The sequence below is a fragment of the Peromyscus californicus genome, unplaced genomic scaffold (genome assembly GCF_007827085.1).
Source record: "Peromyscus californicus insignis strain IS unplaced genomic scaffold, ASM782708v3 Scaffold_19__1_contigs__length_69161282, whole genome shotgun sequence".
Classification (NCBI taxonomy): domain Eukaryota; kingdom Metazoa; phylum Chordata; class Mammalia; order Rodentia; family Cricetidae; genus Peromyscus; species Peromyscus californicus.
Window position 1 is genome coordinate 8,803,931 of NW_026294491.1, and position 22,378 is coordinate 8,826,308.

The 22,378-nt window shown below is 46.2% G+C and overlaps 2 protein-coding genes across 6 annotated transcripts in view; one reads left to right on the forward strand and one right to left on the reverse strand.

Annotated features, from left to right (window-relative positions):
* The window catches only part of Hsf2bp (heat shock transcription factor 2 binding protein), a 139,269-nt gene extending 124,580 nt beyond the window's left edge, over positions 1 to 14,689 (reverse strand). Inside the window, exons 1-3 of one of the 3 annotated variants that reach the window (XM_052744537.1) lie at positions 14,567 to 14,686; positions 12,218 to 12,480; positions 11,060 to 11,210 (exon numbers count right to left, since the gene is read on the reverse strand). In XM_052744537.1, coding sequence (XP_052600497.1) covers positions 11,060 to 11,210; positions 12,218 to 12,265 — 199 coding nt within the window. In that variant the 5' untranslated portion in view covers positions 12,266 to 12,480; positions 14,567 to 14,686. Of the gene's footprint in view, positions 1 to 11,059; positions 11,211 to 12,217; positions 12,481 to 14,566 lie in introns of all 3 variants that reach the window. The other 2 variants (XM_052744536.1, XM_052744535.1) reach the window with 2 other exon arrangements.
* Positions 14,690 to 14,724: 35 nt separating this feature from the next.
* Positions 14,725 to 22,378, forward strand: part of Rrp1b (ribosomal RNA processing 1B) — a 30,112-nt gene continuing 22,458 nt past the window's right edge. For 2 of the 3 annotated variants that reach the window (XM_052744532.1, XM_052744533.1), the window contains exon 1: positions 14,725 to 14,918. In XM_052744532.1, the coding sequence (XP_052600492.1) occupies positions 14,789 to 14,918 (130 nt within the window). In that variant the 5' untranslated portion in view covers positions 14,725 to 14,788. The remainder of the gene's footprint in view (positions 14,919 to 22,378) is intronic. The other variant, XM_052744534.1, reaches the window with a different exon arrangement.

The following is a 22,378-nucleotide window of genomic DNA, read 5'->3' on the forward strand; positions in this document are numbered from 1 at the left end:
GATTTTTAAGACCTCATTTACTGCCAGACATGTACTCAGGGCTTCAAGAAAATGAGTTATTTAAAGGACCGAAGGCAGAGCTGAGAAGCCCGACTATCTCATGGCACAAACCTGTATCTGTGCCATAAAAAGCAGAAGGCATCTCATGAGTGGCTGGTGCCAGCAGGAGCTGACTCACAGAGCAAGTCCCACCAACTGGCAGCCTGACTCAATGGGAACAACTGCAGTAGTAGTCAATGGAGGCGGGAAGCAACAGAGAACAAGACCAGAAAATGCTACAGTGAGGGGGCAGTGACGACGTAACACTTCCTCTTCACCATAATCATTCAGCTTATGAGTCAAATGGCCAACAAAAAAACCAAAAGACACCCACAGCAATAAATCAATGAAAAACATTATCAACTTTAAATACTGTAGAAATACTGGTGCTCAAGAAAATTGGACACTTAATTCAAATTTTTAAGAGTTTGGTTTCAAGGCACAATGTGTGGTTCCATGGGTGTGGGTGGGCCTCAGAACTTACATTTCTTCTCTGTAATTTTTTATTAATAATTTCATGAATGCATCTAATATATTTTGCTCATTTCCACCCTAATTATCCACTCTCATGCCCATCCCACTCCTGATGGCTGCCTTATTGCCAAGAAGTCTCAGCCTGCTCTCATGTCTTTGTTGCTGCTGGTTTGTTGGGGTATTTGTGTGTGTGTTTGTGACCTTCTGAGTTTAATTAGTGTTGCATAAACATGGATCATGGGCAACTTATCAGGGACTACACCACTGAAGAAAATTATTCCCCTTCCCCCTGCAACCAGTAACTGCCAATAGTTCCTCAGGAAGGGGTAAAGAGAATTTACATTTTTTTTTTTTTTTAAGATTTATATGTAGGGGGCTGGAGAAATGACTCAGAGGTTAAGAGCACTGGCTGGTCTTCCAGAGGCTCAGAGTTTAACTCCCAGCAACCACACGGTGGCTCACAACCATCTGTAATGAGATCCGGTGCCCTCTTCTGGTCTGCAGGGATACATGCAGGCAGAACACTATTAAATAAATAAATAAATAAATAAATAAATAGCTCTTTTAAAAAAAGATTTATATGTAGGGACTGGAAAGATGACTCAGTGGTTAAGAACACTAGCTGCTCTTGCAGAGTTTTGTTCCCAGCATCCACATGGCAGCTTACAACTGCCTGGAACTCTGACTCCCATTTCTGGCCTCCTCAGCACCAAGCATGAATGTGGTACACATATATACATGCAGGTACTCACACATCCACATAAAAGGTAAATAAATCTTTTTTTAACTGTATAAGTGTTTTGCCTGCACATATATATCTATATACGTATGTTTGTATGTATGTATGTATGCATGTGCACCATGTGCATCTGGTGCCAATGGAGGTCAGAAGAGGGTGTCAGATCCCCTGGAACTGGAGTTACAGACAGTTGTGGGCTACCAGTCCTCCAGCCCTCTGCAAGAGCAGCAAGTACTTTCAACCACTGAATCATCTCTCCAGCCTAAAGAAGTTACATGTCTAACAGGGTTCCTGGGTGAGACTTTATGGAAACCATACTTTAAAACCAACTACTTCAACAGCCCCAGCTCTCTTCACCAGCAACAGGAAAGGAACACACAGTAGACAAGAGAGCTTAGCTACAGCAATGTGAGAGTATGAATGGAGGGTAGTGGGACTGGGTAAGGGAGAGCGCCTCTAAGAACATATGGAAGACCATACACCCTCCACGCTCAAGGAGAAAAGGTTTACAGGCTGCTGCTCAATAAAGTGCAGGGCTTTGGGCTCCAGAGATCTGAGAAGGCAAAGGGACACTTACACACAAAAACCCAGGGACTGCCTAGAGCTGCTTGGCATCCCAAGCATTCTGGAGAAAGAAACAAGGAGAGTGTCTACATTTCCTTGAGACCCTGTCCAAGATGGAAGAGTAGAACCCAAAGGTCAACAGACAAGTTGGAGATTGTGAAACTGGCTGGCAAGCTCCTACTCACATTTCCTAGAAGCATGCAAGCTACACTGGGCTATTTATTCTCCCCTATGTCAGAGCTTTCTTCTCTGACTTTTCAGGTATGTCGTACTATATGAACTCTATTTTGTCCTAATAATCATGACCACACAAGAAATCAATGAGCAGTGGAACTTTATGCCTTAAAAATAATATTGCTTGCCGGGCGGTGGTGGCTCACGCCTTTAATCCCAGCACTCGGGAGGCAGAGGCAGGTGGATCTCTGTGAGTTCGAGGCCAGCCTGGACTACCAAGTGAGTTCCAGGAAAGGCGCAAAGCTACACAGAGAAACTCTGTCTTGAAAAACCAAAAAAAAAAAAAAAAAATATTGCTGAGTATGTAACCATGCTGACTGTTAGTTACACATACATATATGTATATTATAATCATATGACTTGAAATACATACCAATTAACTAGACAGAAACTAAATAATACAATTATCAGTAGCTTAGACTTTTCTCTTTACAGCTAACTCTTTTTTTTTAAGATTTATTTATTTATTATGTACCAGATCTCATTACAGATGGTTGTGAGCCACCATGTGGATGCTGGGAATTGAACTCAGGACCTCTGGAAGAGCAGCCAGTGCTCTTAACCGCTGAGCCATCTCTCCAGACCTACAGTCAACTCTTAAAGTCTGCTTCTATTATTGAACTGTGTTACTCGAACACAGCCGAAAGGAAGGGGGTAATTAAATCTCTACAAATCTTATCATGTAAAAATATACAGGGATTAATTCTAACCACTCAGCACTTTCGTTATGGTAAATTCTTCTCTGTGTGTGGTTTTATGTGAACATTCTACAGGCTTAACAAGGCTCTTGTCACAATATGGAAGCCCAGAAAATTCCAAGCCACTGCTCACAAGACTATAGCTAGCCATACATCAGGTGTATCAGCTGTGTCAGACTGCCGCCTTGTGGCCAAATGGGAGCATTGCTTGCAACCTACCACCACCAGGACATGTGATTGCCATGTTTTGTTTTATGCAGCACCCTAAGTGCTTAGAAAAGTGTGTGGAAGGTTGTAGGCACTACTTAAATATTTTTCACACGAGTATCTTTTTTTATACATTCTTGACCTTTATCCTTGAGTATAAAAATATAGGTTTGGTTAAGACAGAAGATCTTCCAAGAAAGGCGCAAAGCTACACAGAGAAACCCTGTCTCGAAAAACCAAAAAAAAGACAGAAGATCTTCTCCCTTAAGAATAATATACTGCTTTTCAAGCTGGGCAGTGGAGGCGCATGCCTTTAATCCCAGCACTCAAGAGGCAGAAGCAGGCAAATCTCTGTGAATTCGAGGCCAGCCTGGGCTACAGAGTGAGTTCTAGGACAGCTAGGACTACACAGAGAAATCCTGAAAAAAAAAAAAAAAGAAAATAAAAAAAGAATATACTACTTTTAAGCCAGGATGGTGGCCCACGATTTTAATCACAGCACTAGGGAGGCAGAGGCAGGTGGATCTCTGAGTTCGAGGTCAGTCTGGTCTACAGAGTGAGTTCCAGGACAGCCAGGACTACTCAGAAAAACTCTGTGGTGCTGGGGGGTGGGGCAGGGTATACTACCCTTGGCCAGGAGTGGTAGTACACTCCTTTAATCCCAGCACTCAGGAGTCAGAGGCAGATCTCTCTGAGTTCCAGGCTAGCCTGGTCTACAGAACAGCTCTAAAACAGCCATAAAAACAAACAAAAAAAATACTACTTTTGCAAATTTTTTACCTAGGAACAGAAATAATATATATAGTGATTGATATACAGAACTGAGATGAATTACCCAAACTCTATATGAAAACAGAGAAGGGAAAACAGAGAAGGGTCTGTCACACAACCTAGCTGTTTCCACTGCTTTTGGTATCCAAAGCAGAGGAGAGTCTCTAGCTACATAAATTGGACGGAGGGCAGCACACTAGACAGACTAGTAACACACAAAAGCCATTTGGCCACAGACTGTTTCAACAGCAACACATCTTCGGGAACAACTACCACTCTGGCTTTTTTTTGTGGGTTTAGATGACAGAGTCTTGCTGCAGTTTCTAGAATCCAGCTGCCTCAGTCTCCCAGGGCTGGGATTATAGGTATACACCACACCTAGCCTGATAGGTTTGAGTTTGGGGATTTTTTGGTGGTGATGATGGTAGTTGGCTACTTGCTGTCACTGTGGATTGAACCTGAAGTCTGATGAATGTCTGGCAAACCCTCTATCACTAAGCTATATCACCAGCTCTCTTTTTTTCATTTGAGTCAAGGTTGCCCAGGCTGGACTTAAATTTACTCCGTTGTCCTGGCAGGACTCAAAATCACCATCCTCCTGCTACAGTTCTCCCCCAGTATCTGGCATGGCCTGTACCACCAGACCTAGCTTTGACAGTTTTGATAACATGAAAATGACTATCTCTGCATTCAGCCTATTCAGAGAGGGAAGAGAGTTGTCAGTGAAAAGCAGGGTTTCTGAAACATAGATCAAAAAAGCTAAGATTCTACTAGGGTCTGGTTTCTCTTACCCTGTTACCTGGCATGTTTATAACAAATCATCAGTCATTTTCCATTCATGTGAAATGCTTTTTACCAAATAACTGTCTGAAAACAAAAATACTTTGAAATAACCATTAACTTTTTCTTTCCTTCACTCTGGCAGGTTCAGAGAAGTGGGTCAATACTGACATGTTCCATCTTTACTGTGAGCTGAGATTTGGGTGGTGTATTTATTTGCCAGGACATGGAATAAAGTAGGAGTTGGGTAGCTTAGAACAGCCAAAATGTATGTCTCACAAGTCTAAGGATTTTCGATCCAAAATCCAGGTGTTGGCAGGGCCAAGCTCACTGTAAGACCTTGACAGGGAGGATTGATTGTTCCTTGCCTCTTTCTGCCCAACATTCCCTGGATTGTGGAAGCACTTTTGCAGACCCTCCCTCCCCCTCCACATGGCCTCTTCTCGACACTGCCTTCCCTTTTTGGGCCTCTCTATATTTTCACACAGACCTCACTCCACAACTGTGTTAAAAATTCTCCTGACAAGAATGTCATATTGAACTAGGGCCCAAAAGGCCTCACTTTATTTCTGTGAAAACCTTTTTCTGTGGGCCTACGGGCTAGACTTGAAGGATCTTTTCAGGAAAATACCTGACAGATACTTCTACAACTTGCCAGGGTTTCATCAGATTGTCAGCCCTTTGTGAGACATTCCTATTCACATGTTTTTCCAAAGCAAACAGCCATTCCCAGAAGGATTCTGCATCCTACAAGGTTCCCAGAAATAAGCGGTTGCAGTGGCTCAGGGGCTCCCAAACTAAAGACCCAAATCTGGGCCGCTACCAACCAAAGATTCCTATTCCAGAGCAGCTGTTAAGTATCTCGGGTTCACAGAATAATACAGCAGTCTTCAGACGGCCACCACATAAGTTCACCCGCTGACACTGCTTTAGTCTAGCCAACCCCCTGCTAGAGTGGACAGACTGTACAGGCACAACCTGCATTTTCCAACATGCTAAACTGAAACCCATTTGCCTACCATACCAAATGCTGTCCAATCTCTCCTGAATAAACTACTTCTAGGATGCCTTTAACTATCTAAGTCTACTTCTTCATACAGTTGTCTTTGGCACCCCCCACCCCATCCCCTTGGGACTCTGGTGGCCTTTTCTAGTTATGTGGCACCTGTGACATACTTCCCCTTAGATTGTCATTGTGTTTCTTTTCATTTTCCTTATTGTTCCCTAAGATTACAACCATCTCATGTACTTGTGGATTCCTTCAAGTAACCAGTAGAGGGCCCTCACAAACCAAGATCTTCAAGCTCACAAGCTGTTTTAGTAGTATTTAAAAATCCCAATCATCTGCCCCATTTCAAATCATGAGACTCTTGGATGTAAGGGCAGTGTGGCTTTGGCATTTCACCCCACTCCTCAGAAGGGTTATCTGGCTGGCTAGATGGGAATCTTCTTCCTCACCGTTCCATGTGTATCCCTTCCTAAACTGAATATCCAGTTGAAGAGGACAACCTTCCCTGATTAAGAAGGACCATTCTTCAGTCAAGGACATATAAGCAGCAGTGCTCCCCTGGAGAACTGCCAAACAAGCTCCCTATCCTCTTAAGGCTCTGCTCCGTGAGGCTGGCTCTGTCCAGGACCCAGCTGCCAGCAGTCAACCCTTTACAGTACTACCCAAAGACAACTAAGGTCACCAATCACTGCAGGAGACAGAAGAGTATAGACACTCAGTCATGGACTCTCACCTATTAGCTGGATGGGTCTTACATGGTTACTGAAAGCCCCAGAGTTCTCATTCTTCATCTCACTCTCAATTGAGATCTCAACATGATAAACAACAGTGCAGGACTCTTTCTTTACAAGAACTTTCCTCCACTGTTCAGTACTGAAGGGTGCTGATAATGTTTTCACGGGAGTATTTTATATTTATGCACTTTCCAATTTGACAGCCCTCAAGTCAAGGCTATTCCAAGTTCACTATGTGATAGTGCCTGAGTCACAGCTGAAGCTGCTGTGCTGCAAATCTGCCAGAATGCTCTCTCCATTACGCCAGAAGCTCAACAAGTTTCCCAGATGGAAAATACTTTCTTCAAGATTCCTACAATACAGGTACCATTCAAGCCCTTTAGAAGGATTAAGTCATCTCAAACTTGCCACGTCCTAGGATAGCAGTTCTCAACCTGTGGGTCACAACCCCTTTGGGAGTGTTAAACAACCCTTTCACAGGGGTCACCTAAGACCATCAGAAAACACTGATATTTACATCATAACTCATAACAGTACCAAAATTACAGTTTCATTTGCAGCAATGAAAATAATTTTATGGTTGGGGGCCACTACAACATGAACTGTATTAAAGGGCTGTAGCATTAGGAAGGGCGGGAACCACTGTCCTAGGAGACTTTGGGGTGGGTAGCATAGTCCTAGATGTTTACTCTGAACCCTGTAACCAGGTAAGTGCTCTACTGTCCTTAGATAAATGCTTTATAGTTCCAGGAAACACAATGAAAGGCTGGTCAGTGCCCTCCTTATTGCCAGTCATGCCTGATCCTAACTTAGAAGGCTGTGGCCTCACTTCATCACCAGAACCCATCATGTTTTCCCATGTTCCTGCTGTTCCATCCATACAGTCAGAGTCCAATGGCACCTAGGACTTGCCTTGAGGAACACTCATTACTTCCCTCCACCCAGCCAACCCTTCACACTCATCTCATAGTCCAGGTCAAATCGTTCCCCTGAAAACATCACCTGATCAGTATCTTGGTATCATTCCATTTAGAAGTTCCAAGTGCCCTTCACCTCAACTAAACTCCCTCCCATCCTCTATAAACATCCCACATTTACCATCTTTACTTCTGCTATACCCAAGTCCTTCAAAAGCAGGAAAACCAGCTGATTTAAAAAAAAAAAAAAAAAAAAAAAAAGGAGTCGGGCGGTGTGGCGTACACCTTTAATCCCAGCACTCGGGAGGCAGAGGCAGGCGGATCTTTGTGAGTTCTAGGCCAGCCTGGGCTACCAAGTGAGTTCCAGGAAAGGCGCAAAGCTACACAGAGAAACCCTGTCTCGAAAAACCAAAAAAAAAAAAAAAAAAAAAAAGAAAAGAAAAAAAAAAAGATCCTTACTCCCACTTGTGACTTTCACATATCTTTTCTTTTCCTTCTAAAGAAAAAAAAATCTTGTGCTTGGGCGGGGAGAGAGAGTTGGCTCAGTGGTTAAGAGCACTGGTTGGTCTTTCAGAGGACCTGGGTTTAATTTCCAGCACCTTTATGGCAATTTACAACTGTCTCTAACTCCAGTAACAAAGGATCTGAAACCCTCTTCTAAGTTCCTCAGGCATGACACACAATATGGTACACACACACACACACACACACGCATGCAGGCAAAACACTCAAACACACAAAGTCATTTTTTTTAAAAAAAGAAACTGTGCCTTTTCTTCAGTGTTTACTCTTCAAAGATGCTTAGACAAGACACTGATCAGTATTATTCCAAATCACTACCTGCCTTCCCAGCTTCTCAAAGGCAATTGTCCTGATAGCTCAGAACCAGGTTCTCCATGCTATCTGATACCCATCTCATTAACTCAGGCACTCAGGAAGCCAGGTGGATCTCTGTGCATGAAAGGCCAGCCTGATCTACATAGTGAATCAATCCCAGGCCAACCAGGGCTACCTCAAGTGAGACCCAGCCTCGAGAGAGGGAGGGAGGGAGGGAGGGAAAGAGGGAGGAAGGGAGGAAGGAAGGGAGAAAGGGAGGAAGGGAGGAAGGAAGGAAAGAAAACTCAAGAGCAAAAACTAGGTAAAGGGTGCTCTAGAAGGCCATCTCTTCAACCATGTCTCAGCCAGAAAATTGAAAGTAGTCAGGGTAAGCCTAAGTTGAAATTTTACAGTTCCTCCCCCGGAGGAAAAGCACAGGGGCCATGCCCAACATAGAGCTCATGTCTGGGCAGTCAGAGCAGAGAGCCACTCTGGATGAGGCTTACCAGCAATACAAACGCTTCACAGCCACAGTAAGGCCTGTTTAGGTCCCAGCATGGCAGCAGTTTGCTAGTTGGTCTTTATCCTAAGGACAAGGAGCAGCTATTTTAACAGCTGAACCTGAGGAGTGGAATGATAGAAAAAAAAGCCAGGCTGGGAATGGTAGACACTGCCTAGAGGAGGCAAGTACAAGGATCCCGCCAAAGCAGGAGAGATGAAGACAGGCTAATACAGTCATAATGCATCTCCAAGGAAGAATATACAGAACTCACTGGAGAAAGGGAGAACTCCATGCAAGATGTCAGATCTAGGCTTGTTCTCTAAGCAGACCAAGGCAGGCCAGTGAGAAAAAGCACATGGAATCATAAGTCAGACAGAAGAAAGTAAAAATGGTCTTGCTAAGTGAAAAGATGCCCTGCCCATTTGTCAGGCTAGAACAGTGGGCAGACAGAGCAAGCTGCAAAGTGTCACAGTGTCCCTTTCTTGGAGTGACTGCTCATTTCTTATTCATCAAATTTATGTTGAAAACTCCCCCACTTTCAGAAGGAAAAAAACACAACCTGCCCTGAAGATTACAGTGACACACAGAAACAGCCTGACACCCCACTAGCCTCAGAGGTGTGGGTAAGGTATGTCTAAACAGTGTTCTACATTTATTTAAACTTCATTGTTAACAGGCAAACAAGACCTGGGTCCACTTTACATTCAAATTCTAGTTGCCTCTTTACACACAGCTCCACCTTGCCATGAGCTGTCAAAACATTGCTTGAGCACTTAGGCAGAGACAAGAATATCTCCAGTTTGAGGCCAGCCTGGGCTCCACAGAGAATTCAAGGTGAGCCCAGGATATATGGTGAAGCCATCTCCAACAAAAAACACTGCTTCATTTCCAAACCACCAAATTCCAACTCTGCCCCCAAAGCTAGGTGCCTCCCAATTCCTCTGGTATATGGTCAAGCGTATCTCAATAAGACATAAACCTGATCTTGTCAAATGCAGATCTGTTCCTGACTAGGTTAAGACAGACATTTAGAGTCTGAATGGTAACAGAACAAGTGGGAAAAGATGCCAAGTAAAGAGTAAGGGCAGGGCAGACACTGGAGACACAGACGCATCCAGCAGTCACCAGCATCAAATAGTAACTAAAGCTGTGTGTGTGCATGAGACGGCCTTGGGGGCTACAGTGAAAGTGGACTAGGCTGAGCCTCAAGCACCTGCACTGTCTAAAGACTCCTGAGAAAGGTAAACGGGCGAAGGAGACCAGGAGGACATCACCAGAGGAGAAAGTGATGAAAACCCCGGGAAGGCCAGGAACCACAAGCGAACGTCTCCCGTAGTCTGACTGATCAAGTTACCACAGATTCATATATGGCCCTCAGACTGACTTGGGAAGGATACTGACTCTAGTGAATTTTGCAGAATACTGGTTCATGACGTCACAGAGAAACAATCAACCAGTAGGTTAATGATACAGTCTGCTGCCAGGCAGCACTTTCCTTTTCTGGAAGAAAATGCATAAAGAAAGACTAATAATCTCAAAACTTGCCAGCTGAGCATGAGGTCAGAATGAAGCAGCTAAAAGTCAATAACCAGGGACAGGAAGAGCAGAGCATCCACAAAGAATGGTGACATACCCAGGGAAAGGCAGCAGCCCTGTAGCTCTGGGGGAGAATGGTTACTGGAGCCCAGTAAGAGGTAGACTGTGGAGGAGGCTACTAGGAGGGAGCACGTGTTGTGGAGGACTGCAACCACCTGAGTGAGAAGCAGGGGCAGAGGGCAGATCTGTACACCCTTCCATCCACTCTCTCTCTTTGCTCAGAGAAGCCTTCTTTGCCCAGCCCTGCCAATTCCAGTTAGCAGGGAGTCTACCTCCCTGAAAACAGTACAGGGCAGAAAAGTTAACTGATAGGAAGACTCCTGAAAGAATAGGGCGTGGTGCCATGTATTCATGCCCATTTGCCCTTCTAACTGGATAGGGCTGGCTCACTGGCTAGGTATATATGCACAATCTAGAAACCCATATTCTGATCCCTACTGGCTTACTCCTCCTTAGGCAGTCTGATGGCCCCCCACTTCCAAGGAGGTCATCATATTGATGGTTTCATGTATCACAGGCTAGGGCCGAACACAATATGTAGAGGAGGGTGACCTTGAACTCCTGATCCTCATGCCTCCACCACCCAAGTACTGGATTACAGGCATGTACCACCATGTCTGGCTCAGAAACCAGCATATTTGAGTCAAGATACTTCCTTTTTCAGACTTACTGCTAGAAACATTACTCAGGTCTTTGGGGTATGCACTATGAAGCCACACTATGAGGGCTGACAGTCAAATGTGATGTGAGAAATTAGCTTTAACCACCAAAGACAAATTTAATTGGAATCCAGTCCCAATCGGGAAAGTGCTGACTCAATCTCCAAATACCTCCAAGAAATTTAACAGGGCTCTGAACTAGTATGTGACATACTAGTGTCGAAAGTCTGAATGGACAAGTTCTAGCAATCCTGGACTTAGCGCAACATTGAAAATGGACTCCCCTGCCCACATAAAGACATACATGAGGGAAGACTCACTTTTTTCTACAATCTTTAATTTGTGGAAACTTTCCATTAACTCTCCATTTAGTAGTCTGGGTAAGAAGTCCCGTATTTGCATCACTTCAGTCGTCAGCCGTTCCAGGTCCTTCTTTCTAACTTTAACAAATTCTTCTTTAGATTCTATGTACTAAAAGAACAAGCAGATCTTAACATTGTAATATTTCTCTTCAGACGACCAAAAAGAGCACCCCAAGTCAAACTTGCTTCCTTTCCTTCCAAGCCTCTTATATTCATAATTACCTCACAGGTTAAGTTTACATATGTACCTATGTGTGTTCAACTTTGGTTTTTGTTTTGGTTTTTTGTTTTGTTTTGTTTTTTGAGAGGAAGGGTCTCACTATGTAGCCCTGGCTGTTCTGGAACTATGTAGACTATGCTGGCCTTAACTCTGAAACTGTGCCTGCCTCTGCCTCCCTAGTAATGGGGGTTACAGGCCTATTCCACTACCCCTGGCACCTGATGCACCCTCTGTTACACATATATGGATATAGATGTGTGTGTTGGGGGGCGTGGGAGGGGTGTGTATACAGAGAGTCAAGGGTGATGATGTACACCTATACTCCTAGCTTTTCAAGAAACTGAGGCTGAAAAATGGCTTTGCCCAAGAGTTCGAAGCCAGCCTTGAGCAGCACATCAAGACTCAGTAAGAACACACACCATGGAAGAGGGAGTGTAAACACTGAAGGGGAAAAACCGCACACACGGGCCTAATAGCCAAAGAAAATGCCTGCAATTTAACGTGCCCAAGGCTGAACAGCTCCAGGATGGGACATGCCCCGCGACCCTAACACTCACCACTACCGTCTAATGGCGTCACACCGGAAGTGGGCATCCATGAGGCCCTCTCTTGACCTGAGTCACCAAGCGCAAAACCCAAATGACTGAGTTCCCGCAAAGCCTCACGGCCTGTGACCTAGACCACTTTTTTTTTTTTTATCTTGACTGAGGGCCTTCCGAGGACTCGGGAACCGCGCCTCGAGTCTCCCGCCCTGGCCCGCCCTCGCCCCTCGGGCCGCCGCTCCTGGCCTGGGCCGCCTCACAGCCACAGGGACATCTCCTCCGGCACTGGACCGGCCCTGAGGGGAGCGAGCGTCAGCATCTCCCACGTACAGGACACCGGACCATCCCACTGACCCGGCAGGCTTCCTCAATACCGGGGCCCTCGCCCGCGTTCGTGGCCATGGTCGCAGCCTCTGCCTCGTGCGCCTGCGCGGAGCTCTGGCCCACGCAAGTCAAGCAGAAAGCGCGGGAACTGGAAGATGCTGGGACCAGACGGGAAGCCGCGAGGTTCAAATCTCGTCAACTTTGCGCTGCATTCTCGGCCTCTGGGTCCAGGGATGAGGTTGACCCGAATCTGCTGCCGCTCTTCTGCTTCAGGCGTGTTTCAAATTTGTCACCTGCAAAATGAGGCGTCAAAATAAGCCGAGTCCGTTCTTTCTTGTTTAGAGAGAGGGTGCTACAGCTAAACCCGCGCCCTCTTTGTGAGAAACCGCGCAGCTGCCTGCAGAACACAGTCGCTCGGCCCACAGGAAAGTTATTTTGACCAGGTAACTGGGGTCTGAAATAACTGAAGTTTGAAGCTGGATGCAGTGGTACACGCCTATAATTCCACTTGGGTGGTGGAAGGAGCTCAAAACCAGCCTTGCTACATAACGAGGGAGTCTAACCTGGGATACATGGAGGGAAAAAAATTAAATAACCAAAGTTTGGAAGAATATCCTAATCTAATATTCCCCCCCCCCCCCAACGTGCTACTGAATCTACAGAATGTATGTTTGATGACCTAGGGTTTTGGATGTCCCTAAAGTTAGCCTAATTGTTAAGACTTCTTTCTTGAATGGAGATGGAGGAGAAGAAGATGGGGGCTGGGGGGTGGAGTAAAAGAGAGGCGGTGTGTGGGGGGGACCAGAGGAGAGGAGGGAGGGGAAACCGTGGTAGGTATGGGTATGTAAAATAAATGAAAAAATAATAATTATAAAAAACAAAAGATTTCTTTCTTGTGGGATTAGTATGTTCCCACTTGTGCTGGGTAGTTTTATGTCAACTTGACACAAGTTAAAGTCATCTGAGAAAAGGAAACCTCAATTCAAAAAATGTCTCTGTGGGGCTGTGGTGGCTCGTGCCTTAATTCTAGCACTTGGGAGGCAGAGGCAGATGGATCTCCAGGTTCGAGGCCAGCCTGGTCTACAGAGCAAGTTCTAGGACAGTTAGGGCTACACAGAGAAACCCTGTCTCAAAAATCCAAATAAATATTTAAAAAATAAAAAAATTAAGAAAATGTCTCCATAAGATCAGGTTGTAGGCGGGCATGTAAGGATTTTTTTGGGGGGGGGAGTGGGGGTGTTCAAAACAGGGTTTCTCTGTGTAGCCCTGGCTATTAATCCTGGAACTCAGTCTGTAGACCAGACTGGCCTGAACTCACAGAGATCTGCCTGCCTCTGCCACCACCACCCGGCTATAAAAGCATTTTCTTAATTAGTGATTGATGGGGTGGAGGACCCTAGCGTATTGTGGGTGATGCCATCCCTGGGCTGGTGGTCCACTGTTCTATAAGAAAGCAGGCTGAGCAAACCGTGAGGAACAAACCAGTAAGCAGCACCCTCCATGGCCTCTGCATCAGCTCCTGCCTCCAGGTTCCTGCCCTGCTTGAGTTCTTGTCCTGACTTCGATGATGAACAGTAATATGGAAGTGTAAGCCAAATTAACCCTTTCCTCCCCAAGTTACTTTTTGGTCACGGTGTTTCACTGTAGCAATAGAAACCCTAGGACACCACAGCTCAGAACTTTGTGTTTTGCACGCAGGAGGACTTAAGAACAGGACCAAGTTCCCTCCCCGTTAGATTCCCAAATCTCCCCCTGCTTGCTGCCAGGGCAGGTCATTTCCAATCTCTATTGTCGGGGGACATCCGCGCACCTGACCCAGACGCTGTGGGTATGGGTTTGCTAACTCCCCATTCAACACGCCTGCACCTGTCCCGAGACGCTTCAGGAAGGCTTGCTCTCTTGCCACTACACACCCCTGAATCTGTCCCAGGAATGGATTGCTCTCTCCACGCGACACCCCTTACGTGCCTTTGATGCTACAAGGATGGGTGACTCTCCCTCCTCGCCAAAGCCCGCCCCTGTCCTAGAACGCTGCAAAGGTCTCCTCGTCACCTCTGCACCTGTCGCAGGACACTGGGGTGTGTGGGGGGGGGGGGGAGGACATTCACTCTATAATGCTGAGCCTGCATCGGGACTCTAGGCACTACGCTGGGGGGTGTGGAGACGGAGGAGCACTGCCCCTGTGTAGTCCTCAGGCCTGGGCTTCCTGAATGACGGCCTCAATTCTGCGCAGGAGAGCTCGCGGAGTTCTGCAGGACCCTGAGTGAGTGGAGGTCGCAGGGGCGCCGCTCCCCCGACCTTTGCGAGCAGTGCTTAGACTCTAGACTGCGTCAAACCAGCCGCAGGCGGCTTCCTAGCGGAAACCTAACCCCAACTAACCTCGACGCCAACGGCCCAGAACTCGGACCACCCACAGGACGTACCCCGGCAGCCCGGCTGCGGCGCCTCCCCGCGCCACAGCCACGCGGGCTCCCTGGGCGCGCTACCAGAGGCGCGTCTGTGACGCCATCACCCGCGCGCCGCTGCCCGTGCGCAGGCGCAGTCCGGACTGCTCGGCCGCGAGCCGCACGCGCGCCGCCCGGGGATGCTGGAGCGGGCGCGATGGCTCCCGCCATGCAGTCGGCCGAGCTCCAGTTCGCCCAGCGGCTGGCCTCCAGCGAGAAGGGTGTCCGCGACCGCGCAGTGAGGAAGCTGCGGCAGTATCTCAGCGCAAGGACGCAGAGCGACACAGGTGCTGGCCGGGGTCCGCGTCGCTGGGCTCTCTGCGAGGGTCGCGCCTGTGGGTGCGGGTGCGGCTGCTGCGGGCTGTGCGGCAGAGCTCCAGGTTCAAGCTCAGCTCGCCGAGGCTCATTTTTGTTTCTGGTTTCATTCCTTGGACAGTGCCTGCAGGCGCTGGTGTGCGGGAGAGAGTAGAGGCTGCATTCCAGCCCCGGAGGAACTCTGGCAGTGTAGTGTCAGGACCTGTGGCAGTGGAGCGTGTGTGAATGCGGGAATGGACACCAGTAGTGTGGAAAAGTGCAGGAGAAAGTCTCTCCAAAGGAAGCCTCCTGTGTTCTGTGAGGTTTGACAGGAGGAAGCCAGCTAGGCAGACGCAGGAAAGAGCTAAGGGTGCCCTGGGCCAGTAAAATCAGAAAGTTGGCGCGCAGAAAGTTGAGCCTGGAGGCAATGTGGCCAGATCACTGGCTTTCTCATTTGGATTTCAACTGCCGTGGAGTGCATTGCAGGGTTTTACTTAAGTGATCCAGAATAGCTTCTGTAACCCTTGAGTGAACACATAGGTCTGGACTGCAACATGCTGTGAAGGTTTTAGGTTGCAGCCAGTTGGCTAAAGTTTAAGTTACATTTTGCTAAATCCGCATAAAATTGAAGTGCGGGCGCGGGGGGCGGGGGCCGAAGGGGGGGGGGCTGGAGAAATAGCTCAGCGGTTTAAGTCCCAGTACCCACATAGCAGCTCACAACCAGTTCGTGGAGAAGAGTCGCCCCCTCTGACCTCTGCTGACACCAGGCATGCAGAGGTGGTGCACATACATAGAGGCAGGCAAAACATACACCTAAAATAAATCTTTTAAAAGTTTTTTTTTTTAATTGAAATCTGCCTCATGTGATAGCTCTCCCCATTAATCCAAGCACTTGGGAGGCTGAAGGCAGCCAGGGCCACAGGACAAGTAAGATTTTGTCTCCAAAAAAGAGAGAAACTTTTATGAGAAGTCTGACAGAGGAATAAAAACTAATTTTTTTTTTTAATTATTACGTTGTGCACGTTCTGGCACTCATGTGGAAGTTAGGTTTTGAAAGTTGTCTGTCTTCCACCCTGGAATCCAGAGGTCAGACTCAGGTGGCCAGGCGGCTTATGCACCAGATGCTAATTACTCACTGAGCCATTTTGGCAGCTGCAATCCCTCCCACCCTCATAACGTTTCTGTTAAGGGTTGCCCCTAGAAGTTCAGTTTACTCTCATGTTTACAAGGTTCCTGTAGACATGTGCTGGTGGTTCCTAACCCTAACTGGGTAGCCCGGGTGGGCTTTTGCTACCTTCCCCTCAGATTAGTGCTGCTAGCCTGGTACTCCACCTGGCTGTCCCATTGGTGCCTTGGTTTCAAAAATGGGGTCCACTCCCCCGAAACAGCTATTCTTTCCTGCTGCTCCTCCCCTACGGCGCATACTTCCTTATTTTTTCTACCACACAGACCCACCGCATTACCATGGACTCTCCTCTTCATCCTCCACTCTCACCCCCACACATTGCCCCTTTGTCCTGCCTTCTCAATAACTCTGCCTTAACCAGATATTCCTTTATCTCACCTAGATTTCTGCCCTGTCTGTTCCCTAACTGGTCTCCTTCGCTCCATTGTGCCTTTTGTTTTTGTGTTCCAAGACAGAGTTTCTCTGTGTATCAGCCCTGGCTGTCCTGGAAACCAGGCTGGCTTCAAACTCCCAGAGATCCACCTGCCTCTACCTCTTGAGTGCTAGAATTAAAGACATGCACCACCAAGCTGGGCTTCCATTGTGTTTCTTTAGTCTGCCCTCCACAAATCAGCCCAGGTCATTCTCCTAAAACAAATCTCGTGGGACCACTGCTTTCCTTGAAGGTCACAGTCTGTCAGTTATGGTGTCCTCACCTGCTTTTCTAAGTCTTTAGTAGCCAATAAAACCCTTCCTTGAAGGCTGAGGACACCAAGTCCACTTTCTCACCTCCATGCCTTTTCATTTCCTGCTTGTTCTGCAAAGAATTCTACCCCTTCTCCCTTAGCAGTATCACTTCTGGGAAATCCCGCTTCAGTATCTCCCCCACCTCCCGGTTACCTCTAAAGTTGCAAAATATGTGTCCCTTTTGTGATACTTAGATACAGGGGGTGGGGGTGCTGTTTGTTTGATACAGGGTTTCCTGTAGTCAGGATTGGTCTCTGTTAGCTATGTAACTGAGAATGACCTTGAACTCCTCATGGTCCTGCCTCAGCTCTGCACAGATAACTTTGTTTCTGAATTCTGTGGTGTATATCACACACACACACACACACACACACACACACACACACACACACACACACACCAGCACTGTAAGCTTCCGTTCTCTTAGCCATAGGTAAAAGCACATGGAGCCTTAGGAGGGCCCTCAGGAGACAAAAGCAAACAAGTACACTACATCTGGACCTCAAACATCCAGAGAGCGTGCTTCTCAGACCCCTTTGGAGACAGGTCCAGGACTTGGAATACTAAGATGTCTCAAGGACCTCACACCAGTACCCCAGGATCTTTCCTGGTTATCACCATCCCACCAGATTCGCTTATCTTGTTCCCCTGTTCATCATCATGGCCAGTTTGTGGAATATAGAAGGCCTTCAAGAAAAAAAAAATTGTAGAGGGGCTGGGAAGATGGCTTAGTGGATTAGAGCACTGTGTGTGTGTGTGTGTGTGTGCACAGAGAACCCAGGTTCTATTCCCTGTACCCACGTAGTGGCTCATAACCATCCATAACTCCAGTTCCAGGGCATCCGACACTCTCTTCTGACCTCCGCAGTCACTGCAGATGCACATAGTACACATAGATGCAAGTAAAATATACCTATGTGTAAAGTACTAACTACAGGGGCCAGGAACATGGCTCTATCAGCAATGTGCTTGCCACATGCCCAGGGGCACCTGAGTTCAGGTGTTCAGCATCCATTTAAAGGCCAAGTGAAACCGTGGTGGAGCCTTGATGGCTAGACAGTCTAGCCAGATTGGTGAGTTCAGGGTTCATTGAAATAACCTGTCTCAGAAAATTAGTTGGAGAGCTATTGAAGAAAATACCCAGCATTGACTTCTGACCTATGCATATGTGCATGCAAATCAGTAAAAATTGCAGAATGACTGTCTTAATGATCATGGGACAAGGAAACCTAAGTATCTGGCACTGCTCTGCCCCATCATAATAGAAGCACGAGTTGCCTCACACTTGAGTCTCGTTGACAAACTCAGTTTGTTTTGCAGCCTTGCATCTTGTTGAGAAATCTGATGTTAGTCTTACTGAAACAGAAAGCTGTCTGTCAGCAGCATAAAGATAGCTCTGTGGTCTCTACTCTTGTGAGAGGGTCACTGTGTGTTTCATGAGTCTTGGAGTATTCCTTCATAAATGCAGCAAACATTTGTGAAGCACCACGTGTCATTGTGTACACTGCTCTTGGCGCAGGGAATAGAGCAGGGGACCAAGCAGGCAGTCCCCTCCTGTCTTAGCAGTTCTCAGCCTTAAACATTTAACATTTACTAAAGTCATGGTGCGTCTCAAAATCAACCCTGTGGGAGTTTCGTTTGTGCCTTTGCTTCCTCTTTGTATTAGTCTTAGGGGTGTGTGTGTGGTAAGTGTGCTCTCGCACATAAGGGAGAGAAATGTGTACAAAAAGAAAACAACTTTATAGGGCCAGTTCTCTCCTCCCACTTTTATGTGTGTTCAAAAGCTGGAACTCTGGCCCTGAGGTTTGTGTGGCAAGAACCTTTTCCTGCCAAGCCATTTATTTCCCCGGCCCTAGCATCCTTTCTGATGGCATATAAAATGACTGGATTTATGGTTGGCAGTGGCTAGAATTACTGAAGGTACTGTGGAAGTAAGTACCTTTCCTACTGATGAGTTAGGGCTCTCCACCAGACAGTTATAAAAAGGGGGAAGGTTTTTTTCACTATGGCGTGGTCTGGAATATGACACTGTCCCCATCCAGAATGGCTACTGTGTTCATTTCATGGAGAGAGTTGCTGTTGGACATTCTCATTTCAAAACTCAGTGGTGTTTCCTGTGTCTTCATGTCTTTTATATTCATGTCGTTCTTTTTAAAATAGCTAAATCTAAACTGTTGTCAGAAACTAGGTTATATAAAGATTTAAAATTTATCCACAGCCGGGGTGGTGGCACTCACCTTTAATCCTTGAACTCAGGAAGCAGAGGCAGGCAGATCTCGGTGAGTTCAAGGTCAGCCTGGTCTACATAGTGAGTTCTAGGCCAGCCAGAAATACATGGTGAGACCCTGCCCCCCCCCCAAAAAAAAGGTATTCCTTGGTCAGGTATGGTAGTGATGCCTGTGATTCCAGAACTTGAGAGACTGAGCCATAATTGTAAGTTCCAGGTCAGTCTGGTCTCATAGAAAGACCCTGTCTCAAAATAAAGGGGCAGAGGAGGGCCCAAGGATGGTTACTTAGTGATAGAGTGCTTGCCTGGCATGTCCAGGACCCTGCTTTCAGTCCCCAGCACCTCAGAAAAACTTACCACCAAGAAGAAAGCATAGCTTCGAGAGCAACTCTCAACTAAAACTGCTTTGGATATTTACTGCATCTTTTGGGCTTTCAAAAGAGTCAAATACTGGTTTTCCATAACTCTTTAAGTACTTTAAAAATCAATACTTGTTTTTACCAACTAAACTCCTAGGTGAAAATAGGATTTTTGTACATATTTTGAAAGTAGATATTTAGAGTGGAGGACTTGAACAGACCAGGGATTTTTTTAAAAATTTTCTATTCACAATCCTTTACCTGAGAAATTTTATAGGACCCCAAGTATGTAGGCATAAAAACTAGGTATACAAATGAAACATTAAGTGAGAGGATTTTATTTTTGAAAAGTCTGTCACATATATAATTTTACCACCTATTAAAAATGAGAACAATATACATACTAATAAGATAGAAGTGCTGGTTTATGCTGGGCCTGGTGGCCCTTGGGAGGCAGAGGCAGGTGGATTTCTGAGTTCAAGGCCAGCCTGGTCTACCTAGAGAATTCTAGGACAGAACTAAAATGATAGACCTCGTCTCAACAAAGTAAGAAAGAAAGAGAACAAAAGAAGTGCTTGTTTATTTTTCCATAAGGCATTAGATCTTCTTGGTTGAGCATTGGATGCTTGCAGGACTGAAGCTACATCATCACCACTGTTCAGAGTTGATTTTGGTCATTTGAGTTACAATTTTCAGTGCAGAAAATGTCACTCTGTATTGAGTATATACTATGAAATAGCAGGAATGTGTTGAGGGCTGGTTCAGAAATTGTTCTGCCCTAATCCCAACCTGAAATCATTCCATGATTGAATTAACTAATTGTTTTAAATGAAGCACAGTCAGCAACTCAAACCGCAGTCGGGAAGGACAGGGTCTCTGCAGTTCAGGCTGGCCTTGACTTCACTCTGTGGTATTCAGTCTGGCCCAGACCTCAGGGCACTTCTCCTGCCCCATCCTCCCAAGGGCTCAGATTGTAAGCATGAGCTATCACACACAACTGTCTTTAAAATCCAGTAGTCTGGCTCAGCAGATAAAAGTGCTTCCACACAAGCTTGGTGATCTGAGTTGGATTTCCAGAACCCAAGTCGAAGTGGATGGGGAGAAACAACTCCACAAAGCTGTCCTCTGACCTCCACACACGTGCCACAGCACACACAACAGCAGTAACAAATGTAATTTTTTTTTTCAGGGGGTGATTTTCAAGACAGGGTGTCTCTGTGTAGCCCTGGCTGTTCTGAAACTCGCTCTGTAGACCAGGCTGGCCTCGGACTCACAGAGATCCACCTGCCTCTGCCTCCCAAGTTTGCCACCACTACCAGGCACAAATTTAAGTGTTTTTTTGTTTTGTTTGTTTGTTTGTTTTGTTTTTTTGGTTTTTTTTTTGTTTTAAGGTAGAAGCTTTTAATAGAATTATAAAAATATAACACTTTCAAAAATCAGGATAAGTAACCATGGGTATATTTTCTCTCTGCATACCCATATTCAAACATGATTTCTAGCCATTCTTAAATTAACAAGGAACAAATACAGAATCAAAGTAGTATGTCAACTGTATTAAAGCTATCATCCCTGTGCTCCAGAAGGGAAGTCCGGGGCAAATTTAAGTTTTTAAGTGAACTATTCCAACACAGACCAATCCAAAGATACACTAATTTGAAACATGCTTCAGAGTAACAATTCAGAAATAGCGAAACCTTTGTTTTCGTGTTACGTTTGTCTAAGAGCAGAAGACCTTGTGTTAGAGTACAGAGCTGCAGCATGTCCCCTACCATCTTCAAAAGTCTGCCCTCGGGTGTTACAGGCAGTGCTCATTGGCGTTCTGTGGCATCGTGGCATGCAGAGTGCAAATGGACGTGTGTGTTCATAACTGGGGTCTCGTACATACAAGGCCAAGCACTGCTGGCAACACCCTGGGTTCATTATGTGTTTAATTTGAATTAGTTTTGATGTGTGTTCAGAAAGTTTTTACTGTTGGAAACTTTTTTCATGGCCCCCACATTCACTTTTTTGAACCTGTATAGTGTCACTACTGCCCATGGCTTAAAAGCTGCAAGATGAGGGCCAGGGGGATAGCTCAGTCACAAGCACACAGACCTGAGTTTGATCCCTAGAAGCCACATGAAGAAAAAGCCAGATGTGGTGGCACACACTTGTAATCTGGGGAGGCAAAAACACAGAGATCCCTGGGGCTCACTGGACAGCCAGCCTAGTCTATTTTATGAATTCTCCAGACCAGTAAGAAACTTGTCCCAAAAAAACAAGGTGGATGGTGCCTGAGGAATGCCCAGTATTGTTTCTCTGGCCTCTAGTGTATGTACACACACACACACACACACACACACACACACACACACACACGAAACTGGGATAAATGGGGTGGGATGGGGGCTGGCTGGAGAGATGGCTCACCACTTAAGAGCACTTACTGCTCTTCCATAGGACCCGGGTTCGATTCCCAGCACCCACATGGCAGCTCACAACTGTCTGTAACTCCAGTTCTAGGGGATCTGACACCCTCACACAGACACACATGTAAGCAAAACACCAGTGCACATAAAATAAACCATTAAAAAAAATGAGGGCAGGTTAAGAAAGAAAGTGAATGACAATGACATTTACCACTGTCAAGTCTGTTGAAATTGACTGTATTTCATTTTAGAAGCCTCTAGTGCATCCTGTGGAAGCTTTGCCTGTGATAGCTGTGAGCTGTCCAGAGATACTGGATGCACTGACCTGTCACTAACCATTGGCTTTCCATATGGTGTCCTTTCAAGAACCATGTGGAGATTTGTAGTTCAGTGGTGAAGTTACTGAGCATGGAGGCATGGAGATAGTACATACTGTGGGGTTTTAAGTGTGAAAGGCCACAGTACAGATTATGATAACACACATCCAACACACGTAGCCATGCTGTTCTGACATACATGTAATTGTGCGCGTAGGCAAGGTCTTAGA